The 24,625-nt window shown below is 43.2% G+C and overlaps 1 protein-coding gene across 2 annotated transcripts in view; it reads left to right on the forward strand.

The window, feature by feature from the left end:
• thbs3a (thrombospondin 3a) overlaps positions 1-20,843 on the forward strand; it is a 40,895-nt gene extending 20,052 nt beyond the window's left edge. Inside the window, exons 13-23 of one of the 2 annotated variants that reach the window (XM_041793584.1) lie at positions 425-532; positions 2,231-2,390; positions 2,480-2,598; positions 4,357-4,409; positions 4,983-5,164; positions 5,529-5,707; positions 7,088-7,136; positions 7,228-7,424; positions 12,038-12,210; positions 19,439-19,578; positions 19,829-20,843. In XM_041793584.1, coding sequence (XP_041649518.1) covers positions 425-532; positions 2,231-2,390; positions 2,480-2,598; positions 4,357-4,409; positions 4,983-5,164; positions 5,529-5,707; positions 7,088-7,136; positions 7,228-7,424; positions 12,038-12,210; positions 19,439-19,578; positions 19,829-19,890 — 1,422 coding nt within the window. In that variant the 3' untranslated portion in view covers positions 19,891-20,843. Of the gene's footprint in view, positions 1-424; positions 533-2,230; positions 2,391-2,479; positions 2,599-4,356; positions 4,410-4,982; positions 5,165-5,528; positions 5,708-7,087; positions 7,137-7,227; positions 7,425-12,037; positions 12,211-19,438; positions 19,579-19,828 lie in introns of those variants that run through there. The other variant, XM_041793585.1, reaches the window with a different exon arrangement.
• The last annotated feature ends 3,782 nt before the right edge of the window (positions 20,844-24,625 follow it).

Below are 24,625 nucleotides of genomic sequence, written 5' to 3' on the forward strand. Positions count from 1 at the left end.
CTGCTGATTTAAAACCATTAATAAGCCAAAACTGTGTGTCCAGAACTAAGTTTCTGTTGCCATATTATCACAACAGACACTAAAACTGTACGGTTTTACAGCCCCAAGTCCAAAAAAGTTGGGTCGCTGTGTAAAATATAAATAAAACAATTTAGAGACTGTCAAACCGCAGAAACCCATATTTGATTCACAATAGAACAGAAACAACATCTGATCTGTTGTTTCTGTTCTATTGTAAATCAAATCTGTGTTTATGAGAGCTGACAATCACTGACTTCTGTTTTTATTTACATTTCCCACAGTGACCCAACTTTTTTGGAACTGGGGTATATCAATCAAAGTTTGAAATGCTTGTGTAATAACAATCGTACTTGAGTAACGAGTGATGGCCTTTGCTGGGCCACTTCCTGTCTCTGCCCATCAGGACAACTGTGTGTTCACGCCAAACTCGGGTCAGGAGGACGCCGATAATGATGGCATTGGAGATCAGTGTGACGACGACGCCGACGGAGACGGGATCAAGAATGTGGAGGTAAGATAAACTAACGTCTGTTTTATGCTTGACGCATTCGTGAGCATAACCTAGCCTTAAAGGGATATTTCAGGATTTTTGAAGTTGGGTCCTATGGGGTGCTTGGCTATAGTGGTGGCATTAGCCTCCAGCGATTTCTGTGTAATTTGATCCTGTTGTTATTACGAGCTTGGAGAGAGCCGGCGCATAGCAGCTGTAGATGGGAACATGTTGTCCGTGTAAATTAACGGGTTTTACAAAAAAAATGGGCCAAGGAAATATGTTGGCTCGCCTGTGCGCTGTGTCGAAAACATACACAGCACTTCATTTCTCCTAAAAACCTCCTCTGTGTCAGGCACTAACTTATGATGCAGCTTTCGCGATTTTGTATCCTTCCGCCTCCGCTCACTGTTTACCTCACACATCCGCTGCTCAGCTGTGTGGATTGCAGTGTAGCGGGGTCAAGCGTCGGTTACTACAACACATTTTGGGTTTTTTTAATCTGTTTTCTTTAGATTCAGAAGATGCCGCGTACTTGCATTTATGCAGACTGTTTAAACAAGCACACCTCCTGGACACCGTACATATCAGCCATTAGAGGAAAAGGCGACAGTCATAAGCTTACCTGGATGACAAATTTCCAATCGGGTTAAGTTCAAGTCGGGGTCTGCTTTTCCAATTTATCTTCGAAAAGTTGAAGAAGGTCCGCAAAACACCGGCGATTAGGCAGGGAATTCTGGATGGAGCGTGATGCAGACTGCAGGCGTCTGTGAGCCGCTATCCTCTGATTCAGTAATGTCCTGAAGAAGAGTCACAACTAAGTCCCACTCATGACAACGGCAGCTCTCTGAGTGGGTTGGCATGGATTCACATTTTCCACACCTACACCTCCAGGTAACTCGGGATCTCTCCTGCTCTAAAATTTCAAATGAAGGTTCTCTGGTCTCTCTTTCAGCCCGCTGTATAAGTCTGGTCTGTATCCATCTGTGTAAGTTCTTCTTCAGTGTACTCCGGTTCATACAGATATCCTCTCGTATCCACAGTAAACGGCACATCATCATCACTCATGCCGAAATCGCTCGTTCTCTTTGTTTTAGCTTGACGAGGTGTTATTACTCCTGAAGAAGTCCGCAGACCCACACAGCTGTCCGGCGGATGTGTGAAGTAAACAGTGAGCGGAGGCGGAAGGATACAAAATGGCGAAAGCTGCATCATAAGTTAGTGCCTGACACAGAGGGGTTTTTGGGAGAAATGAAATGCTGTGTACGTTTTCGACACAGCGCACAGGCGAGCCAACATATTTCCTTGGCCCATTTTTTCGTAAAACTCGTTAATTTACGCAGACAACATGTTCCCATCTACAGCCGCTATGCGCCGGCTCTCTCCGAGCTCGTAATAGCAACAGGATCAAATTACACAGAAATCACTGGAGGCTCATGCTATCACTATAGCAAAGCACCTCATAGGACCCAACTTCAAAAATCCTGAAATATCCCTTTAACACACACCGCCTGGACTTCCTGTAACTTTGGCGTGAGCTGCATGTGTGAACACAAACTGAGGAATTTTGACCCAGAGTTTTTCAGACTTGTTTTTTCCACCATTTCCTTGTTGTTCTTTTTGCGTCACATCCCGCCTATTTGTGAGTGTTCCTTCCTCTCTTTCTGGTTGTGTTTATGAACTGCTATTTTGTGACCTCTTCTGTCATCTCCCCCTCAGGATAACTGTCGTCTAGTGTCAAACAAAGACCAGCAGAACTCCGATAGCGACTCTTTCGGGGACGCCTGTGATAACTGCCCCAACGTCCCCAACAGCGACCAGAAAGACACCGACAGTAACGGGCAGGGAGACGCCTGTGACCAGGACATCGATGGAGACGGTGAGATGCTCAGCCGTCTGTCTGCAGTGTCATGTTCACACACCAGGGGGCAGAAACATGTATTTATCTTTGTGGGTGTGTGTGTTCAGGGATCCCCAACGTCCTGGATAACTGTCCGAAGGTACCAAACCCGATGCAGACCGACAGGGACAGAGACGGTGTGGGAGACGCTTGTGACAGCTGTCCTGAGCTCAGTAACCCCATGCAGGTACACATACATAAACATGTCTGATTAATAAAGACTATTTAACATATATATAACATATAATATAGGTACAGACCCTATAAAAAATGTTCATCTCCTTGGATTTTTTACCCTTTTATTGATTTTATAAATCAATCATGACAATATAATCTGCCTTTTCAACAAAAAAACCTCTTTAATGTCAAAGTGAAAACAGATTTCTACTAAGAAATGTTAGTTAAATAAAAATCTGTAATCAAAAAATAAATGCCTGCATAAATATTCCTCCTTTAGAGTGACTGAGCTAATCCAACAGAGGTCCAGACAGTTGGTGCTGGTAGACTCACAGTTAGAGAAATGAGGATCAGCTGAGGTCGGTGAAGGTCCAGTCACTGGTTCATCAGTATTCATGGCTACCATTACCCATGAAGACAAAAGAACACCCAGAGAAAAGGTTATTGAAAAGTCTAAGTCGGGGGATGGAGACAGAAACATCTCCAAGTCTCTGAACATCCCCCAGAGTTCAGTTAAATCCATCATGAAGAAATGGAGGAATTTATCACATGTGTAAATCTGCCTAGATCAGACCATCCTCACAAACTGAGTGGGCGTGCAAGAAGGAGACTAGTGAGAGAGGACACCAAGACACCTATGACTACTCTGAAGGAGCTCCAAGCAAGAAAACTCAGATTCAATCTGGACTAGAGTTCACCAGAAGGACTGTGGGAGACTCCATGGTCAAGAGGAAGAAAGGTCTTTGGTCTGATGAGACCAGAATGGAGCTTTGAGACCATTAGACAAGACGCCAAACACTGACATCACCACAAACACACCATCCCCACTGTGGAGCACGCTGGTGGCAGCATCATGCTGTGGGGATGCTTCTCAGCTTCCAGCCCTGGAAGGCTTTTAAAGGTAGAGGGTAAAATGAATCCTGGGGGACAATCTTCTTCAGTCTGACAGAGAACTACGGCTTAGAGAAGAATTATTTTCCAGTCAGACAATGAGCCGAAGCATCCAGAGAAGGTTACACAGAAATGATTTAAAGACAACAAGGAGAATGTTCTGGAGTGGCTGAGTCAAAGCCCAGACCTCAATCCAGTAGAGGATTAGTGTCTGAACTTGAAAAGGTCTGTTCAGTCCTGATCCCTGATCATCCTTACAGAGCTTGAGCAGTTTATCAAAGAAGAATGGAGTAAATTCCAGAGTCCAGATGTTTGATCATGACTGAGACCTATCCACACAGACTCAGAGAGACTGAGACCTATCCACACAGACTCAGAGAGACTGAGACCTATCCACACAGACTCAGAGAGACTGAGACCTATCCACACAGACTCAGAGAGACTGAGACCTATCCACACAGACTCAGAGAGACTGAGACCTATCCACACAGACTCAGAGAGACTGAGACCTATCCACACAGACTCAGAGACTGAGACCTATCCACACAGACTCAGAGCTGTGACTGCAGACAGAGGAGACTCTTCTAAAGACTGACTAGAAGGAAGAATATTAATGCAGTCACTAATTTTACTGTACAGATTTTTATTTAAGTGACATTATTTTGTAGAAATCGGTGTCCACTTTGACATTAAAGAGGGATTTCTGTCATTTTTTGTCATAAAAGCCAAATTATATTGACCATGATTGATTAATAGAGTCAGTAAAAGGGGGGAACATGTAAGGGGATGGAAACTGTCATAGGTTTTGTATAGTTAGATACTTATAGAGAGAAATGAGGTCTCTGAGTCTGACAGCATTAACATGTTTGTGTTTCAGACGGACATCGACAATGACCTGGTGGGAGACGTGTGTGACACCAACCAGGACACGTACGTCTCACAATCACAAACACCCCTCTGTCTTTACGGTAGAGATGCTTCAAACTACTGGCTTGGCAGGGCGAAGGTTAAAAGTCATCCATCAAAGTAGCAGATATGATCATTCGTAGATATTAATAGTCCATAGAGCAGCCGTACTCATCAGCAGAATGAATGAATGTTCAATAATGTTTCAGTTTAAGGTGAAGCCTTACTTTAGTCTGGTTCTAAGCAGGACCAACAGAGCCACCACAACTGGACTGTTCTGTCATCCTCAGTCTTTATAACCCTCCAAATGTGATTTATCGTCCAGATTCAAAGCTTCAGTCTGAAACGGTTTAGCCAGATCGGACTAATCAGCATCTTAGAGGAGAACGGGGCGGTAGCTAAAGGCAGGGTTTAGTTGTATCTGAAGCTGGTAATTGTGGCTCTGATGAGCTCAGATCTAGCTGAAGTACCAGAACCTGTTGGTACCTGGTGCAGACTGGTACCGGCTATGTGGAAGTAAGAGAACTCTACAGTGAACCAGCTGAGGTCCAGGACTCTGACTTCACCTTTCCTCCTCTATCACTTCCTGTCCTGCAGGGACGGCGACGGTCACCAGGACAGCAGAGATAACTGTCCAGACATCCCCAACAGCTCCCAGCTGGACTCTGACAACGACGGCCTGGGAGACGACTGTGACCATGATGACGACAACGATGGCGTCCTGGACGACTACGACAACTGCAGACTCATCGTCAACCCCTACCAGAAAGACTCAGACAGTAAAAATATGTTTCCTAGTCAGCATGGATGCTTGTCTCCGCACCGTCTTTGACTGTTGACCTCTGTCTGTCAGTTGACGGCGTTGGAGACGTCTGTGAGAATGTCTTTGACTGTTGATCTCTGTCTGTCAGTGAACGGCGTTGGAAACGTCTGTGAGAATGTCTTTGACTGTTGATCTCTGTCTGTCAGTGAACGGCGTTGGAAACGTCTGTGAGAATGTCTTTGACTGTTGATCTCTGTCTGTCAGTGAACGGCGTGGGAGACGTCTGTGAGAATGTCTTTGACTGTTGATCTCTGTCTGTCAGTGAACGGCGTGGGAGACATCTGTGAGAATGTCTTTGACTGTTGATCTCTGTCTGTCAGTGAACGGCGTGGGAGACGTCTGTGAGAATGACTTTGACAACGACGCTGTGATGGATCTGATTGACGTCTGTCCGGAGAGCGCTGAGGTCACTCTGACGGACTTTAGAGCCTATCAGACGGTGATCCTGGACCCAGAGGGCGACGCCCAGATTGACCCCAACTGGGTGGTTCTGAACCAGGTGACCCTCCATCATCCTGCTTATCCTTTGGTCCCTGGCTTCCTGGCTACCCCTTGACTGCGATCAGTCAAAGGGTAGCCAGGAATACTGATGAACCAGTGACTTCCAGATTTAGGTGTCTCTATGCAGTCACTTATTTCACATTACAAATTTTTACTTAATTAACATTACTTTGTAGAAATCTGTTTTCACTTTGACATTAAAGAGGGTTTTTTTGTATTTCTTTTGTCAAAAAAATCCAAGTTATATTGACCATGATTGATTTATAGCAGTGTTACTCAACCCTGCTCAACCAAAGAGCCAAACTGTTGAAAAATGCCATCGCAAGAGCCACAATCTAAATGTTGAAAAGTGTGCAAAGTGGGCAAAAACACTGAAAAAAGGTGGGAAAATGGGGTAAAAGTGGCATTTAATGGCAAGAGGCAGCTGAAATGGCTAAAAACTGCAAAAAAAGTGGCTTAAAGTCATTAGAAAGGTCAAAAGTGGGATAAAAGTGGCCAAAATGGTCAAAAAGTGGCTAAAAGAAGTGGTAAAAATACGCTTAAAGCAGCAGAAATTGATTAAAAGTAGCAAAAATAGGGGAAAAGGGGCAAAATAGGCATACAATGGAGAAAACTGTGTGAAAAGTGGCAAATATGGATGCAAAGTCACAAAAAATTGAGATACAGGTGGTCAAAAAGCTGCAAAAAATGAGTGAAAGTGACTTAAATGGGCAAAATACTGTATAAAGGAGGTAAAACAGGGTAAAAGTGGCATTTAATGGCAAATGGCAGCTGAAATTAGTAAAAAAAATTGCAAAGAAGTTGGATAAAAGCGGCTAAAACTGATAAAACAGGGCAAAAGTGGTCAAAAAGTGACTTAAAGAAGTGGTAAAAATGGGCTAAAAGCAGCAGAGATTAAATAAACTCTGCAAAAAATTGAAAAAAAGGGACAAAAAAATGGCAAATAAGGGCAATGGAAATATACAGAGAAAAAATAAAGGTTGACAATGAAGTTTGACCATTAAAACCTATGGTGTAAGTGTGGGAAACAGTCTGATTAATGTGACTGATTAATGGATAATTTCTGAGGTCAAAGTTTAAATTAATAATATTTCAAATTAAGGTATTAAAGAGCCACAAATCCTCACAGAAGAGTCACACGTTGAGTATTACTGATTTATAGAGTCAATAAAAGGTTAAATATCCCAGTAATAATTTAAATAGGCACTGTTGTCACCTTGCTACATCGGTGCCTCTGTTATGTATTACTGAGGACAGGATGTTGGATTATTGTGTTGATATTTGTCTGAAACTGTTCTTGTGTCTGGACTCTCCCATAATTCAGAAATTCTCTGGTGTTCCTTCGGTGTTTGCTGACATATTGATCTGTCTGTTTCAGGGCATGGAGATAGTTCAGACCATGAACAGTGATCCTGGTCTAGCTGTGGGTACGTCCTCTTATTTCTAACTTTCTGACTCCAGCTGAGCTCTGCTCCTCATCTGACTGCAGACCCTTCTCCCCTCTCTGTGTTTCTACAGGCTACACGTCATTTAACGGCGTCGACTTCGAGGGGACGTTTCACGTCAACACGATAACCGATGACGACTACGCCGGCTTCATCTTCGGCTACCAGGACTCGTCCAGCTTCTACGTGGTGATGTGGAAACAGACGGAGCAGACGTACTGGCAGCACCTTCCCTTTAAATCTATGGCTACACCGGCGCTGCAGCTCAAGGTGTCTACTGTTCTGTTACACCTCACTGTTCTCTACAGCAGGGGTTCTCAACCTTTTTCAGCCTGTGACCCCCAAAATAAAGGTGCCAGAGACCAGGACCCCAACTGTGTGTCTGTCATCTGCAGACAGGGCTGCCCATAAGGGGGATAAATGGGAGGGCTATCTGGGACCCAGCCAAACTGGGGGTTATGGAGGTCAGGAAAATCAGGGTCCATTGTAAAGTTAGCTAGATATCCATATTTTATATTTAACCTGAATAATAACCACTCTTTACATAGCAACAGTTATCTTTTTAAGTCATTTTTACCGTAGTATATATTCACCTTAAAAATTTAAATCCTTTTTCTTAAAAACAGAATTAAATTAGTAGAAAAAAAAAGGTGGTGGGAAAGGTAGTTAAATGGGATTTTAGAAGTAGCAGAAATTGGTTAGAAGTGGCGTAAATTTGATAAAGGTGGTAAAAACAGGCACAAAAAGTGGTAAAAGGGGATCAAAAAGTGGCAGAATTAGGTTTGAGGGGCAAAATTTGGTGAAATTGGATTTAAAAGTGGGCAAATGTGCTTTAAACTGGCAAAATGGGTTAACTAGGGCAGATAAATGGGCAGAAATGACCAGAAATGGGTTGAACTGGTCAAGGTGGGCATATCAAACAGTGAAATGTGGGTGAAATGGGCAAAAATGGGCAACAATATACAGAGAGTGGCAAGAATTGGTTTAGAAGGGGAAAAAGAGGCAGTAGGAAATGATGTCAAGGGTTTAAAATTGATAAAATGTGTTTAGAGTGGCAAAAATTGTTGGTAAAAAGGGATGAAAATGGGTCCGAATTGTGCAAAATTGATGAAAAGTGGCAAATTATAGTAACAAAGTTGGATGAGAAAAAATAATTTCAAAAGTATTCTCCATTTTTTTAAGGCAAATGGTGACCCCCACCCAGTGCTTCGCGACCCCCAATGGGGTCCCGACCCCCAGGTTGAGAACCACTGCTCTACAGTACACAACTTTACTGTTTACTAGGTCAGAAAACTTCAGGAACTATGGTTTTACCTTCACAGGTGTTATTAGTGTGTGAGCAGTACTCACAGGTAGTAAGCCAGACTTCTACCTCAAACACTCAGAGCTGAAATATTCAATTCAGCTTTATTTATACAGCACATTTAAAACAAACACAGCTGACCAGAGTGCTTCACTGTATAAAAGCAGAACATAAACAAGAATACATCACTGTTAAATACTAAACCAATCAAAATAGAACATTATACAGTAATGGTGACAGTAAAATCTGTGGGGATAAAGTAATCTCATCCTGAATTGAAAGCCAACGAGAAGAGATGAGTTTTTAACAGTGATTTAAAATGTTCTGGAGTTTGAGCAGATCTTACAGGAAAGGGTAGGCTCTTCCACAGTTTTGGGGCATCTGCTTTAAAAGCTCCGTCTCCCCTTGTTTTTAGCCTTGTTTTGGGCTCAGCCATGAGCAGCTGGTTTTCAGACCTCAGAGCTCTGGCTGGAGTGTGGGAGGAACAGTCCAAACCCACATATAAAGAATTATAATAGTCCAGGGGTCGGCAACCTCAGGCACGCGTGCCAACGGTGGCACGGGGGGGGGGGGGACACAGGCTTCGCTACGTGTGGACTGTCATGGTGGAAGCACCCATTGTCTCACCAGACGACTTGAGGTCATGTCAGAGGGTAATATTCCTCTATTCCTCCCAGCATTGTGAGTATTCTGGCTACAATTCGCTGTCTTTCTCTCTGTTACGCTCCGACTCGTCTCCTCGACCAGGCGTGTGTCTTTCAAACTCTATAAACTCCAAAACTTTGAATAGAAACACACCCAAAAACTACTGCTGGGATTGAAGTTACTCATGTCCGCCATCTCCTGGTGTAAAGTGGTAACAGCGCAGACCTCCACCATTAGCCCTATCTCCCAATAGTACAGAATCCTTAAAAAAAATTCCTGGATCCAGACGGTGATCCTGATCACTCCCAAAATCGAATCAGTTCTTATGCCATTTCTGACATTTCCTGAAGATTTCCTGAAAATCCATCCACAACTTTTTGAGTTATGTTGCTAACAAACAAACAAACAAACAAACCCACCCGATCACATGACCTCCTTGGCAGAGGGAATGAACACCAAGACTCTTAACTGAGGAACGCACACTCCAAGGAGGAGGGCCCAGAGCACTCGCTAACTGATCAGGCCCACCAAACACAATGACCTCTGCCTTATATAATATAAATGAACTCTACTCATTCTAACAGTCTTTAACTGTTGGGTCTGACACTACCTGATTTAGCTAAATACTTCATCCCTTTACTTTAAATCTCTTTTATTGAACTCATCAGGTAGAACACTTTCTTTGTCTTCCTTCTCCAACTTTACCTCACTTTATTCAACATCTCTTTTATTCTAATGCTCTTACATTTAAATCTTTAAAAAATCTCCTTTTCCTTGATTTTACATCACTTGATTTTATTTTGAATCACTAAACATGACTTTAATCCACTTTAGTCCACTTTAGGCCATACTGATTAATGTTTTTTAACTTTACTTTCTTGCCTTCCTTCCCCTAATCAGACTTTCCACTGACCCTCCATCAGCTGCTGTTTTTAATGTACGCATGACCACTGACCTCGGCAGGATGTTTTAGTCTGAACTCTCATTGTTTGTTTTGGTTGTTGGCTGCTGAGCTGGTCTTACTGTAGTTGTAGTGTTACCGAGATATCAGCTCTCTGCTGCCACCAGGTGGTCAAAATCAAAACATCTACTTTACTCCACATCACAGTGATTTATCAACATGAGGAATCATTGAACAGTCCCATAATGTTCTCCTTTTTTCAGACTTTATTGTTTTTTTATGTTCAGAAGCACAGACACATACATGAGTACATTCAGACATACAGGCTGATATGTCCTTCACTCTCTACCCCAGTGTTACTCAACCCTGCTCAACCAAAGAGCCAAACTGTTGAAAAATACATTTGCAAGAGCCACAATCTAAGTGGTTAAAGTGGCAATTAAAATAAGTAAAAGATGGCAAAAGTGGTCAAAAAGCGGCAACCACTGGGAGAAACACGGCTGAAAAGGGTAGAATGTGGCGTAGGTGGGAAGTGACCAAAAATTAAGTTAAAGATGGCAAAATATTGTCAGAACATGAAAAATTTTGAAAAAGGTGGGAATTTGGGTAAAAATGAAATTTAATTGCAGCATAAATGGGTGAAAAGAAGCAAAAATAGGCAAAAGTGGGCAAAAATTGTAAAAAAAGCAGGGTAAAAGTGTCAAAAATGGGTGAAAAGTGACAAAAAGAAGTGGTAAAGATTCAGCAAAAAGCAGCAAACACTGGGAGAAAAGTGGCAAAAATAGGCAGAAAGTGGCAAAATGGGTGAGAAGTGGTTAAAAAAAATGAGTAACAGGTGGCAAAAATGGTCCAAAAGTGGCAAAAAGGTGGCAATCACTGAGTGAAAAATGACTGAAATGAGAAAAAAATTAGAGTAAAGGTGGGAAAATGGACAAAAAGCATCAAAGAGTGGCAAAATGGGAAATTAGTAGCATTTAATTGCAAAAGACAGCTTAAATGGGCAAAAAGTGACAAAACAGGCAAATAAAGGGCAAAAAATTGCAAACAGCTGGATAAAAGTGTCGAAAAGAAGTGGCCAAAATGGGAAGAATGTTTCAAATTAAGACATAAAAGAGCCACAGGTTGAGTATCAAGACATGAGAAAAGACAGATCAATGAACTATACTGAACAGAAGCATAGTACTGAAGTGTCCTAGTTTTTATGACGTTTACAGCCTATCACGTGTTCTAAGTCTAATCTATCTCAGGATACTGCTGACAGTCCGTATCAGCCCTGAAACTCAGTAGAGATAAGGGAACTGCACTGATCTGGGCTTCATGGCAGAATGGGTAGATGAAGACTCTGCTCAGTGAAAACTCATGAACGCTCGCTTTGAGTCTGCAACAAACTCCAAATGAAGGTCAAGCAGCTTCTCATGTGTTTTGTGAGAGAATTCTGGAGGCCGCTGTTCTCTCTGAACCTTCAGAGCAGCAGAAATGTTTCTGTAGTCTTCCTCAGATCTGTGCCAGTCAACAATCCTGTCTCTGCAGCTCCTCTGACCTTTGACCCTTGGCTTCCGCTCTGATATCATTGTCAGCTGTGAGGCCTTCTATAGAGAGGGGCGTGGCTTTAGAATCATGTCCAATCAGGTTAATTTAGCACAGGTGGACTTCATAAAGGTGTAGAAACATCTCAGCAGGGACCAGAGTCATGGAGGAACCTGAGCTACATTTACACCTGAATACTGATGTTAATGTTTGTTTTATTTTTGATAAATTTTCAAACACGTCTAAAATTCTGTTTTCACTTTTTCATGAAGAGGTACTGGGTGTAGATTAATAAGAATATTTTTTACTGAAGCATCCATTTATTGTAACCTGTTATTGCAAGCTAATATTTATAGCACTGCTGCAGCATGCTGATGTAATCTAAATATTTCTTCATAAACTAGCAGACATGGTTGGTGGTAAAGATAGTCCAGATGTTATTCTGAACTCATCCATCAGTTATCATTTAACTCACGGTCCCTTGTTCGTCCCGTGTGCGTCCTGCAGGCGGTGAAGTCTCGGACCGGACCTGGAGAGTTCCTGAGAAACGCCCTGTGGCACACCGGAGACACTCCTGGAGAGGTGACGCTGCTCTGGAAGGATCCCCGAAACGTGGGCTGGAAGGACAAAACGTCGTACCGCTGGCAGCTCAGCCACCGGCCCCAGGTGGGCTACATCAGGTGAGACGAGGAACACGAGCATGATGGGCCAGTTTACACACTGTACCTTTAAAACTGTGAATGTAGCCAGCTGTGAGCAGTTTCAGTCAGACTTACACGATCACAAGAGTTTTCAAAGTTGAGTTTTGGAAACACTAACACAGTAAATCCTCATTCTAACATGATGGAGTCATGCTGAGTGTCTCTAGACTGCTCCTGTTTACTCACCAATGTTCTTACTTGTGCACATATGCAGCTCTGATGCTGAACATCATCATCATCATCACTTGACTCATTCCTGATAAATTGCTCCAGATCTGTAACTTTGGCCACCACACCAAGAGCCTGATCAGAGATAAAGAAAATGCAGCTTTGGCTCTCATTCTGATTATGACTCTGTTTTACTGTTAAGTCATACTGCAGACCAGAACTAGAGCAGATTCTGAATACTTCCTGTAAGTCAGTGCTGTAAGGTCACAGGATGACCAAGTCATTAACAACACAGAATAAAGCCATCCAAACCTACCTGGACATGTGTGAAAAAGTCATTGCCCTCCTTATTAATTCGTGAATGAACTGTGATTAACCACATTTTTATAGTGCTGAGTTCAGTTTGACTATCCACACCCAGACCTGATGACTGTCAGACCTGCTGGATCCAGAATCTCTTAACTAGAACCTGAAGTAGGCTAAAAGATCTCCAACACATCATGGAACCATCTAAAGAGGAACAGCTGAGAAACAAAGTCACTGACATCTATCAGTCTCAAAGGGTTACAGAGACATTTCTAAGGCTTTGGGACTCCAGCCAACCATGTTTAGAGCCATTATCCACAAACGGAGAAAACTGTGAACATTGATGAACCTTCTCAGGAGTGTCCAACCTACCAACATGACTCCAATCTGGCTTTAAACCACGTCATAGCACTAAAACAGCAGTATTACATGTTTTTAATGATCTGCTGGTAACTGCTGACTCAGGAAACCCTGCCATGCTGGTGCTTCTTGACTTAACAGCTGCTTTTGACACTTGGGGTTCCCCAAGGCTCCATCCTCGGGCCAATTCTCTTCTTGCTCTATATGCTGCCATTGGGGTCAACTTTCAAAAAATATGATATTTCTTTTCAATGTTATGCCGATGATATTCAGATTTACCTGCCTTTAACTTCAAAATCCAATGATTCTGTTAGAACATTGCTCGACTGCCTAAATGATGTAAAGTCCTGGATGGCCGCAAACTTCTTGCACTTAAATGAAAACAAGACAGAAATCATGATGTTTGGATGTGGTCCAGCAAATTTTCCAGCTGGTTTTCTGGGCCCCCTTACTCCAAACATCCGGTCATCAGTGAAGAATCTTGGTGTAATATTTGATGACAGGCTGAAATTTGATCGCCAGGTTAGCTCAGTTGTTAAAAACTGTTTTTACCATTTGAGGATTTTATCAAAAGTAAAGGGATACCTGCCATACAGAGATTTTGAGACTGTAATCCATGCTTTTATCAACACACGACTGGATTACTGTAACTCACTATATATTGGCCTAGACCAGTCACTCTTGCACCGCCTGCAGCTGGTACAAAATGCAGCTGCCCGTCTCCTCACTGGCAAACGCAAGCGTGACCACATATCCCCTGTCTTAGCTTCACTGCACTGGCTCCCGGTTGCTTTTAGGATAGATTTTAAAATTTTATTGTTTGTTTTTAAAGCTCTTAATGGCCTAGCCCCCCCAGTACCCGACTGAGCTCCTCCACTACCATGTTCCTGTCAGAACACTGAGATTGTCTTGTCAGTTGTTGTTGGTCACCCCCAAAACAAGGTACAAAACCAAAGGTGACCGAGCCTTTGTGACGGCTGCCCCTCCACTCTGGAACAACTTGCCCTGGCATATCCGCTCTGCAGAATCAATTGAGGTTTTTAAATGATCTCTAAAGACTCACCTATTCTCCCTGGCTTTTAATCAAGGTTGAGTGGACATCTGGCAAAATCTTAACTAAATTTTTAACTTTTTAATATAGATATATATTTGCACTGTTTATGTATCTTGGTATTGTATCTGCACTGCTTTGATCTGTACAGCACTTTGGTCAACCCCGGTTGTTTTAAACGTGCTTTATAAATAAAGTTTGAGTTGAGTTGAGTTGAAGAGAACATGGACAACTCATCCAGGAGGTCCCAGAAGAACCTAGAACAACATCTACAGACCTGCAGGCCTCACTGACTCAGTTAAGGTCAGAGTTCATGATTCAACAATCAGAAAGAGACTGGACAACAACGGCATCATGGGAGAGTTTCAAGACCAAAACCACTGCTGACCAAGAAGAACACAAAGACTCGTCTCACATTTGACTAAAAACATCCTGATGATCCCCAAGACTTCTGGGAAATATTCTGAGGACTGACCAGAAAGAAGAGGAACTTTCTGGAAGGTCTGGTGGAGGTTAAACTGAACTTAGCTTTTAAAAAAAAATGGGGTTAATCACAGATTATTCATGATTTAAAAAGGAGGGAAATGACTTTCTCACTGTACATCAGATAGTTAAGTAGTGGATCAGACACTATTCGTCCAGTTTTCTTCTAACTGCTCCTGGAGAACCTTCATCTCCAGGTTAAACAGGAGAGATGACAGAAATCCTCCTCTGGTCTCAGAGAGCTGATCTACTGCTCCATCCATCGCTGCTCTCTCTACGTCTGTGTTCATGTGCAGCTGTGTGTGTTCCTCTCTCTCTCTCTCTCTCTGTACTCATACTGCATTCTTTCCCCTCTGAATCTTCTTTGTGGCCCCGGGGCCCCCCAGTACTCTATTGTGCTTGTCTCCATGGCGACCACAGCCCTGGCAGGAATGAGCCAGATCAGCCGTTGATATGCAGATGAGACGAAGGGACGGAGGGAGACATGTCCTCTCTCATGTACACCAAACATGTCACGTTAGAGCGATTCTGCTGAACAACATGAAACTTTAGAGAGGTAGATATAACACAGGTTAGTATTATTAAAGAGCAGACAGTATCAGGGACAAACACAGGGAATATTATCTACCTATTTAACTCCTGTAAGAACATGGACTTTTACTGTATTCACACACCAACAGAGGGATTAGAGGATCTTTCATTTCCATCTGAGAGTTTCTGAAACCTCTGACCTCTCTGTGAGGATGAAGGAGAAAAGACAGAAGGTTTCTCTTCTCAGAGTGGAGGAGAAAGAGTTCAGAGGTAGAGCTCACTCGTCCTCTCTTCATTGAAGGAAAACTCCTTCATCTAGTATGTTTATGTATACAGTAAAGACGAGCTCTAGTTAAAGCTGAATCAGGTTATTTGACTCAGCTACTGTCCTTTTCTCAGGATTCACATCAAGAAGGAGATTAATAGGTCGTTTCCACCGAGCGGTCCAGCTCAGTTTGGTACGGTACGGCACGCTTTTTTTGGTGTTTCCATAGAGAAAGGGTCCCAAAGAACCGACCTGTACTGTCCCACTTTTCGGCACCCTTCCGTAGGGGTGCCAATCTTACCTAACCGTACCAAAAAGGTGGAGCTACACACACAACAATAGGGGCTGCACTGACGTCACGTCAGTGCGCGACTCGGCTGCTCGCCTCCGGGCTTCAAAGACGGAAGTCTGCGCTGTGAGAAGCGGGCGAAAACGGGAGAAAAATGGACCAATATCTGCCTAAATGGTAAACATTTTGACTTGACGGAGATCCAGACTGTTTCCTAGTCTATGGATGTTGGTATCTGGCCACAAATCAAGTTTCCTGATGTTTATCTGGATGATTTTAAGAACACAAAGCTGAGCCCAAAGGCTCACATCAGCCTGATCCGTCCACGATGGATGAGAAACTAAATTGGTGCAGATGTTTTGTGAATACGAAGCCTTAGAACAGTTCATTCTCATCTGTAACTAGTTATTAATCTACGTCTTACTTTAGATAACCTGTGAAAACATCGCTCTGTGGTTGTTTAACAGGCTCGTAAAACTTCAGGCTGCAGACTATTTTTAAACGAGACCAGCGCACCCCAGATTTCTGACTTAATCTAGCTTGATTTTAACACCAGCTGAACTTTGACTTTATTTTCAATGCGGTTAATTCTCACAGTACAGCTCTAAACTTTCATACTTTGTCATATAAACTGTTCTAGACTAGATATATTCACATATTAACGTAGCGTTAGGACTTAAACTGTCTCTGTACACGTATTCATCAGCTGAGGATCTTTACTGGGACAGCGGTTTACATGATTAAGATGTAGTTATTTTTTAAAAAGCACTTTCAGCTGAAATAAAGCTGTTTACTGCTTATTCCCTACAGATTTCTGTCACTCATCCTCTCTATAACTCTGCAGCTGGAACAGCTGACTTGCGCTGTCTGAGACATGCATGCTTTTACAGCCCCGCCCACACAAGTGAGAGCACAGGTATCTGTGGAAACGGAAACTATTTTGGGGTTTAGCATGCCAAACCATACCAAACTGAACTGAATCAAACCGGACCCCCTGATGGAAACACAGATTAAGTTTAAAAACAGCTTTTCATACATTCTTAGGTTACAGTCTCAGGTAGTTTTTCTCACATTTAAGACTTTAATCTCAGAATTCTGACTTTAATCTCAGATTTCTGACTTTAATCTTAGAATTCTGACTTTAATCTCAGAATTCTGACTTTAATCTCAGAATTCTGACTTTGATCTCAGAATTCTGACTTTGATCTCAGATTTCTGACTTTAATCTCAGAATTCTGACTTTGATCTCAGAATTCTGACTTTAATCTCAGATTTCTGACTTTAATCTCAGAATTCTGAGATTAAAGTCAGAATTCTGACTTTAGTCTCAGAATAGTTGTCTTAATTGTTTTTTAACCTTCATCTTTATCCTGGCTGCTGTGGTTTCTTACCCCGCTGATGTTGGTTTCTTACCCTGCTGATGTTGGTTTCTTACCCTGCTGATGTTGGTTTCTTACCCTGCTGATGCTGGTTTCTTACCCTGCTGATGCTGGTTTCTTACCCCGCTGATGTTGGTTTCTTACCCTGCTGATGTTGGTTTCTTACCCTGCTGATGTTGGTTTCTTACCCTGCTGATGTTGGTTTCTTACCCTGCTGATGTTGGTTTCTTACCCTGCTGATGTTGGTTTCTTACCCTGCTGATGCTGGTTTCTTACCCTGCTGATGTTGGTTTCTTACCCTGCTGATGCTTGTTTCTTACCCTGCTGATGCTGGTTTCTTACTCTGGTGATGTTGGTTTCTGACCCTGCTGATGTTAATTTTCTGACCCTGCTGATGCTGGTTTCTTACCCTGCTGATGTTGGTTTCTGACCCTGCTGATGTTGGTTTCTGACCCTGCTGATGCTGGTTTCTGACCCTGCTGATGTTGGTTTCTGACCCTGCTGATGTTGGTTTCTGACCCTGCTGATGTTAATTTTCTGACCCTGCTGATGCTTGTTTCTTACCCTGCTGATGCTGGTTTTTTCTTACTCTGCTGATGTTGGTTTCTGACCCTGCTGATGTTAATTTTCTGACCCTGCTGATGCTTGTTTCTTACCCTGCTGATGCTGGTTTCTTACTCTGCTGATGTTGGTTTCTGACCCTGCTGATGTTGGTTTCTGACCCTGCTGATGTTAATTTTCTTACCCTGCTGATGCTTGTTTCTTACCCTGCTGATGCTGGTTTCTTACTCTGCTGATGTTGGTTTCTGACCCTGCTGATGTTAATTTTCTGACCCTGCTGATGTTGGTTTCTGACCCTGCTGATGTTGGTTTCTGACCCTGCTGATGTTGGTTTCTGACCCTGCTGATGTTAATTTTCTTACCCTGCTGATGCTTGTTTCTTACCCTGCTGATGCTGGTTTCTGACCCTGCTGATGTTGGTTTCTTACCCTGCTGATGCTGGTTTCTGACCCTGCTGATGCTGGTTTCTGACCCTGCTGATGCTGCTTTCTGACCCTGCTGATGCTGGTTTCTGACCCTGCTGATACTGGTTTCTTACCCTGCTGATGCTGGTTTCTTACCCTGCTGATGTTGGTTTCTGACCCTGCTGATGCTGGTTTCTGACCCTGCTGATGCTGGTTTCTCACCCTGCTGATGTTGGTTTCTGACCCTGCTGATGCTGGTTTCTTACCCTGCTGATGCTGGTTTCTTACCCTGCTGATGTTGGTTTCTGACCCTGCTGATGCTGGTTTCTTACCCTGCTGAAGTTGGTTTCTTACCCTGCTGATGCTGGTTTCTGACCCTGCTGATGCTGGTTTCTTACCCTGCTGATGTTGGTTTCTTACCCTGCTGATGCTGGTTTCTGACCCTGCTGATGCTGGTTTCTTACCCTGCTGATGCTGGTTTCTGACCCTGCTGATGCTGGTTTCTGACCCTGCTGATACTGGTTTCTTACCCTGCTGATGCTGGTTTCTTACCCTGCTGATGTTGGTTTCTGACCCTGCTGATGCTGGTTTCTGACCCTGCTGATGCTGGTTTCTCACCCTGCTGATGTTGGTTTCTGACCCTGCTGATGCTGGTTTCTTACCCTGCTGATGCTGGTTTCTTACCCTGCTGATGTTGGTTTCTGACCCTGCTGATGCTGGTTTCTTACCCTGCTGAAGTTGGTTTCTTACCCTGCTGATGCTGGTTTCTGACCCTGCTGATGTTGGTTTCTTACCCTGCTGATGCTGGTTTCTGACCCTGCTGATGCTGGTTTCTTACCCTGCTGATGTTGGTTTCTGACCCTGCTGATGCTGGTTTCTGACCCTGCTGATGCTGGTTTCTGACCCTGCTGATGCTGGTTTCTTACCCTGCTGATGTTGGTTTCTTACCCTGCTGATGCTGGTTTCTGACCCTGCTGATGCTGGTTTCTGACCCTGCTGATGCTGGTTTCTGACCCTGCTGATGCTGGTTTCTGACCCTGCTGATGTTGGTTTCTGACCCTGCTGATGCTGGTTTCTGACCCTGCTGATGTTGGTTTCTGACCCTGCTGATGTTGGTTTCTTACCCTGCTGATGCTGGTTTCTGACCCTGCTGATGTTGGTTTCTTACCCTGCTGATGCTGGTTTCTGACCCTGCTGATGCTGGTTTCTGACCCTGCTGATGTTGGTTTCTGACCCTGCTGATGCTGGTTTCTGACCCTGCTGATGTTCGTTTCTTACCCTGCTGATGTTGGTTTCTTACCCTGCTGATGCTGGTTTCTGACCCTGCTGATGTTGGTTTCTTACCCTGCTGATGCTGGTTTCTGACCCTGCTGATGTTGGTTTCTTACCCAGCCTTTCTTTGTGTCTCAGAGTGAAGCTGTTTGAGGGCTTTGACATGGTCGCTGACTCTGGCGTGGTGGTCGACACGACGATGAGAGGAGGTCGACTCGGAGTTTTCTGTTTCTCACAGGAGAACATCATCTGGTCTAACCTGCGCTACAGGTGTAACGGTACGACTTCACATTTCTACCGCCGTGTTGCAACGCCACCTACTGGTCACTTTTGTAGTTAAATCTGCAGAAGGAACCTGCTATTGTGTTTGTAGGACGTGTTAAATTTAAAGGTATTATCTGATAACAGCCCTGTCAGCAGCCTGTGATAAAAGTGTCCATGGATAGTGTTAAAAAGAGATAAACTTCTTCCTGAAGTGATTCTGATTTCAGCTCTTGTTAAAGAGTGATGGTGTGTTTTGTGTTCCAGATACGGTCCCTGAAGACTTCCAGACTTATCGTAAACAGGTTCTGATGCACATTAAGGTCTGAGAGCTGCAGGCTGCCTGGACACTCACACAGTCAAAGAGACAAACACACACCATAATAGTGAACTCATGTTTAACTGGTGCTGATTGGATCATGTTTACCTGTAAGCTGCTCACAGGTGTCTCTATAAAGCTGACGCTTAGATCCACACATCAGGTCATTTTCAAATCTGAACAGATTTTATATTGACAGGAACACAGACGTGAGGACAGTTTCAACTGGTTTTAACATTTTTCCTAGACTGATAGTTCTCAACCAGGACCCACCGCCACCTCCTTATGAGAAAACCCAACATGTAGAACGTTTTCAGAAATCCAATTTCATATTTTCACTTAGAAAATACAGAGGATCTTAGTGTGTGAGAACAAGCTGCTGCTACAGAGACAAACAGAGAAGTCTCAGAAACACAGTAGTCGACGTGAGTTAAGGAAAAGTAGTCAAGTATGAAAAGATGACAATAAAAACAAAACTTTTCACTGAGAACAGACAGTTCTACAGTCGTTCTACTCAGACAGATGAACCAACATGCCTCATATGTTTCTGTACGCTGGTGTTTGTTAAATCTGGTAATAGCAACCATTACTGTAGCACTCGTCTTTAGATCAGCCTCACACTAACACCTGATCCAAGGCCCTAGAGCCCGGTATGATCCATGACACCATGCTAATCTGACCAACGTTCCCCCAGGGTTTTGGTTTAGTGACATAAATCCCTTCATGGCTCTGGGGTTGTCTGATTCTGTCTCTGTAAGACGGAGTATGTGGAATTTTAGGGTTAAACTCCTCTATATACAAAGACTCATCTGTCAACATCACAGAGCAGCTGAAAGTAGAAGTTATGCAGGCTGAGATCATTTCTGTTCAGAAACAAAGACTGACAGGACAAATGTTTGTGTGTCTGTACATATCTATGTTTGAATAAACGCCATCCAACACCACTCCAGCACCACGACTTTTAATACACACATTCTAAGCCTGTTAGCATGTTAACGTTAACAAATTAGCAGCTAAGGATAGCGGACCCATGTACCGTGTCTGAGTCTGCAGGCCGACTCCAGGAGCAGGATTACAGGCCCACTCGTGTTCACAAATGCACCAGATACAGCCAGACTCTGGGGGTCACCAGAGTTATCACGGTGAATATTATCAATATTAAAACTCATCCTGAGGGGAAACGTGAACGTCTGAACGCCTCCAGCCATGACACAGGGGATGTAGAGAGGAAGTGAATCCTTCCAAAATAACGTGGTTTCCTGTTTTACCTGGTCTCTCTTAGCTCCACCTGGTGTCTCGCCTGAGGAGGAGGTCATGGCGGGGTCGTGACCCCTGGGCCGGGGAGGCCGGGACGAGTGCAATATTAGAGATAGAGAAACAACAGTGCACCGCCTCCCGGACCTGCCTGACCCCGGGAGGAAACGCACATGCTCCCTGAAACACAGAGACACCCACACACTGTCAGAGCTCTGCTTCATCGGAATAAATGTTTGAGTTTTATAAAAACAGAAACGTAAACTCTCATACGGTTCACGTAAAAACCTGTTTGATACCACAGCAGCTAAACCTGAGTCCTAGGGTACTGGATCATTAGACTCTAATCATCAGAAATAATAAAAATACTAAATTTTTCTAATAATAATCATATCCTCCTGAGATCTCAGCTTTATGTGTGATTTCTCCCAGATCTATCAGATTAACATGATAATACCTAAACATTACAGAAGTTAAAATGATGTCCTCATAAGGACAGAGGGTTTATTTTACTGTCAAACACAGTAAAGACACCATTGTGTAACACAGTATGGGTAATTCTACCAAACTGCTGCAAAAACAGAGGTGGAAATATCCAGAATAGAAGTATTTATTCCCTAAATACTGATACTCAGGTTCACATGTTTACATTTTTTTCCACTTAGATCTGGTGATGTATTTTCAGTTTCTTCTTTTCTTTTATCCCCCAAATTTACATTCCTAAAACAAAATAATGAACTTAAAAAGCTTTTAAACATCTAAATATTTTATATATATTTCTATGTATACTCAGTTGATGACAAAGTTATCAGCCTCTCTGTGAAATGTTGAGTTTTTCTCAAATATCTGTTTTTTTAACAGCGTTTCTGAACATACTAGTTATGTTTTGAAGACATAAATTACTGTTATTTGCACACAAAGCAGAACTTTTTGTGCATCGTGCTTTAACTTTGCAATGCTCAAAGCTGTAAAATCAAGTTAAACCGAGGGTCATTTCCCAGTTTACCCAGTATAAAAAGCCTCAGAAACAGTTTGAGCTTTCACTGGAGAAGGAACCATGCCAAAACCAACAGAAATCAGTTTAGACTGAGAAAAAGAACTATTGATGCTCGCAAAGCAAGAGAAGGATCTACAAATTATCACAGCGTTTTCAAGATTCAAGAACTGGAGGGAGAAGGATCAGCAAGAAACTCAATGAGAGTCACACAGTCCAGAACAAGCCTGGCAAAGGGAGGAAGATTTTAAAGACTCTGGAAAGAAAAGTAGTCAGAGATGTGTCTAAAGAGCCCAGAACAACTGGTAAGACTCTAGAGAAGGACTTAAACAAGTCAGGAACTGTAGTCTCAGAGAGGACCATCACTAGAGCCCTGCAGGAATGGACTGAGAGGTCACAGACCAAGAAAAACTCAACTTCTGCAGAAGAGACACCTTGAAGCCAGACTCAAGTCTCCGACGGACAACCTGGAGATTTATGAATCCTGGAAGTGTGTCCTTTGGTCAGATGAGACCAAACTAGAGCTCTTTGAGAGACATTGGTGATGAGTGAAGAAAGAAGGGAGAGGAGCCCGAAGAACACCATCCCCACAGTGCAACATGCTGTGGGGAAGAACCATGAAGAAAGGTGGCAGGCCTAACTCCCTATTCTCCTCTGGATCAGACAGTCTCTCTTAAATGCTCCTCTTCCTCTAGCTCTGATGTTTAACTGAACAGGTCTTCATTAAACTGAAATGCTGTCCTAGCCTGCTCCCTCTTCTTCCTCTTCTCGCTCAATTGTTCTGCCCTTCCACGTGTTTCTAATCTATTCTCCAGTTCTCCTTGCAGAATATTAATTCCCTCTCTCTCCTCTGTCTCCAACTGTCTCCTGTCCTTCCTCCTCTATTTCCTTCCTTCTGGACAACATCCCTGCACTCTCAATACTATTCTGTCGTTAACTCTGAGTCTTTCTCCTCCATCTGCATTAATAACATCCCCTATAGTCTCCTGTCCCAACTTTTTTGAAACATGTTGCAGGGACCGAATTCACAGTATGTTCATATTTCTGAAAAAACACAACAGTCCAGTTTGAAAATGAAAAATTGTCTTTTTGTTGAATATCAGCTGGAAAGGATGAACAATGTTTTTGTTTTTATTTACATTTAACTCATAATCCCAACTTTTTAAAAATCTGTCGTAGAAAAACCTGCAGCAGTGAAAGTCTCAGCAAATACGAAGACAGCGAGTTTTAGAGTGTCAGATCCTGTAAATCTGAGCCGTATGAAAGGGTTAAACTCAAACATCAGTCTGGTTCTGATTCTCTCTTTTACTCGTACTAAAAACTTTTCAAACTCACCGTCCTGCTCGCTCGCCGCTCGCCGTCCTACTCCGGTCTGATGAGGCTCCTGCTTTAGGTCCAGACCCCCCCCCCCCCCATGTGAACTCTAACAAAGGCTGTGAGAGGGGCTCAATGAGGCATGGAGGGGCCCCGCTGCTCGCTTAAAGGGCCACTCACTCACTACTGATGCCTCGATTGATCTGATCAGGGTCTGATTGGTCTGATCGGGATCTGAGTGATCTGATCAGGGTCTGATTGATCTGACCAATCTGATTGATCTGATTGATCTGATTAGGATCTGATTGATCTGATTAGGATCTGATTGATCTGATCAGGATCTGATTGATCTGATCAGGATCTGATTGATCTGACCAGGGTCTGATTGATCTGATCAGGATCTGATTGATCTGACCAATCTGATTGATCTGACCAATCTGATTGATCTGATCGGGATCTGAGTGATCTGATCAATCTGATTGATCTGACCAATCTGATTGATCTGATCGGGATCTGAGTGATCTGATCAATCTGATTGATCTGACCAATCTGATTGATCTGATCGGGATCTGAGTGATCTGATCAGGGTCTGATTGATCTGATCGGGATCTGAGTGATCTGATCAGGGTCTGATTGATCTGACCAATCTGATTGATCTGATCAGGATCTGATTGATCTGACCAATCTGATTGATCTGATCGGAATCTGAGTGATCTGACCAATCTGATTGATCTGATCGGGATCTGAGTGATCTGATCAGGGTCTGATTGATCTGACCAATCTGATTGATCTGATCGGAATCTGATTGATCTGATCGGGATCTGAGTGATCTGATCAGGGTCTGATTGATCTGATCGGGATCTGAGTGATCTGATCAGGGTCTGATTGATCTGATCGGGATCTGAGTGATCTGATCAGGGTCTGATTGATCTGACCAATCTGATTGATCTGATCGGGATCTGAGTGATCTGATCAGGGTCTGATTGATCTGATTGATAGACAGAGAAACTTTATCTGAGTGCCTCCTCAGAACACCGACTGATCGATATTGATTGATCATCATCATTGATCGGTCTTAGCAGCAGAGGATCAGGATCAGGGGGTTCCTAAAACTCATCAGTCCCAGAGAACAGGAGAAGTCTCCAGAGGAACCTTCCTCCTCTTCAGGGCAGCAGGTGGATCC

This window comes from Cheilinus undulatus, linkage group 8 (genome assembly GCF_018320785.1).
Source record: "Cheilinus undulatus linkage group 8, ASM1832078v1, whole genome shotgun sequence".
NCBI classification, from domain to species: domain Eukaryota; kingdom Metazoa; phylum Chordata; class Actinopteri; order Labriformes; family Labridae; genus Cheilinus; species Cheilinus undulatus.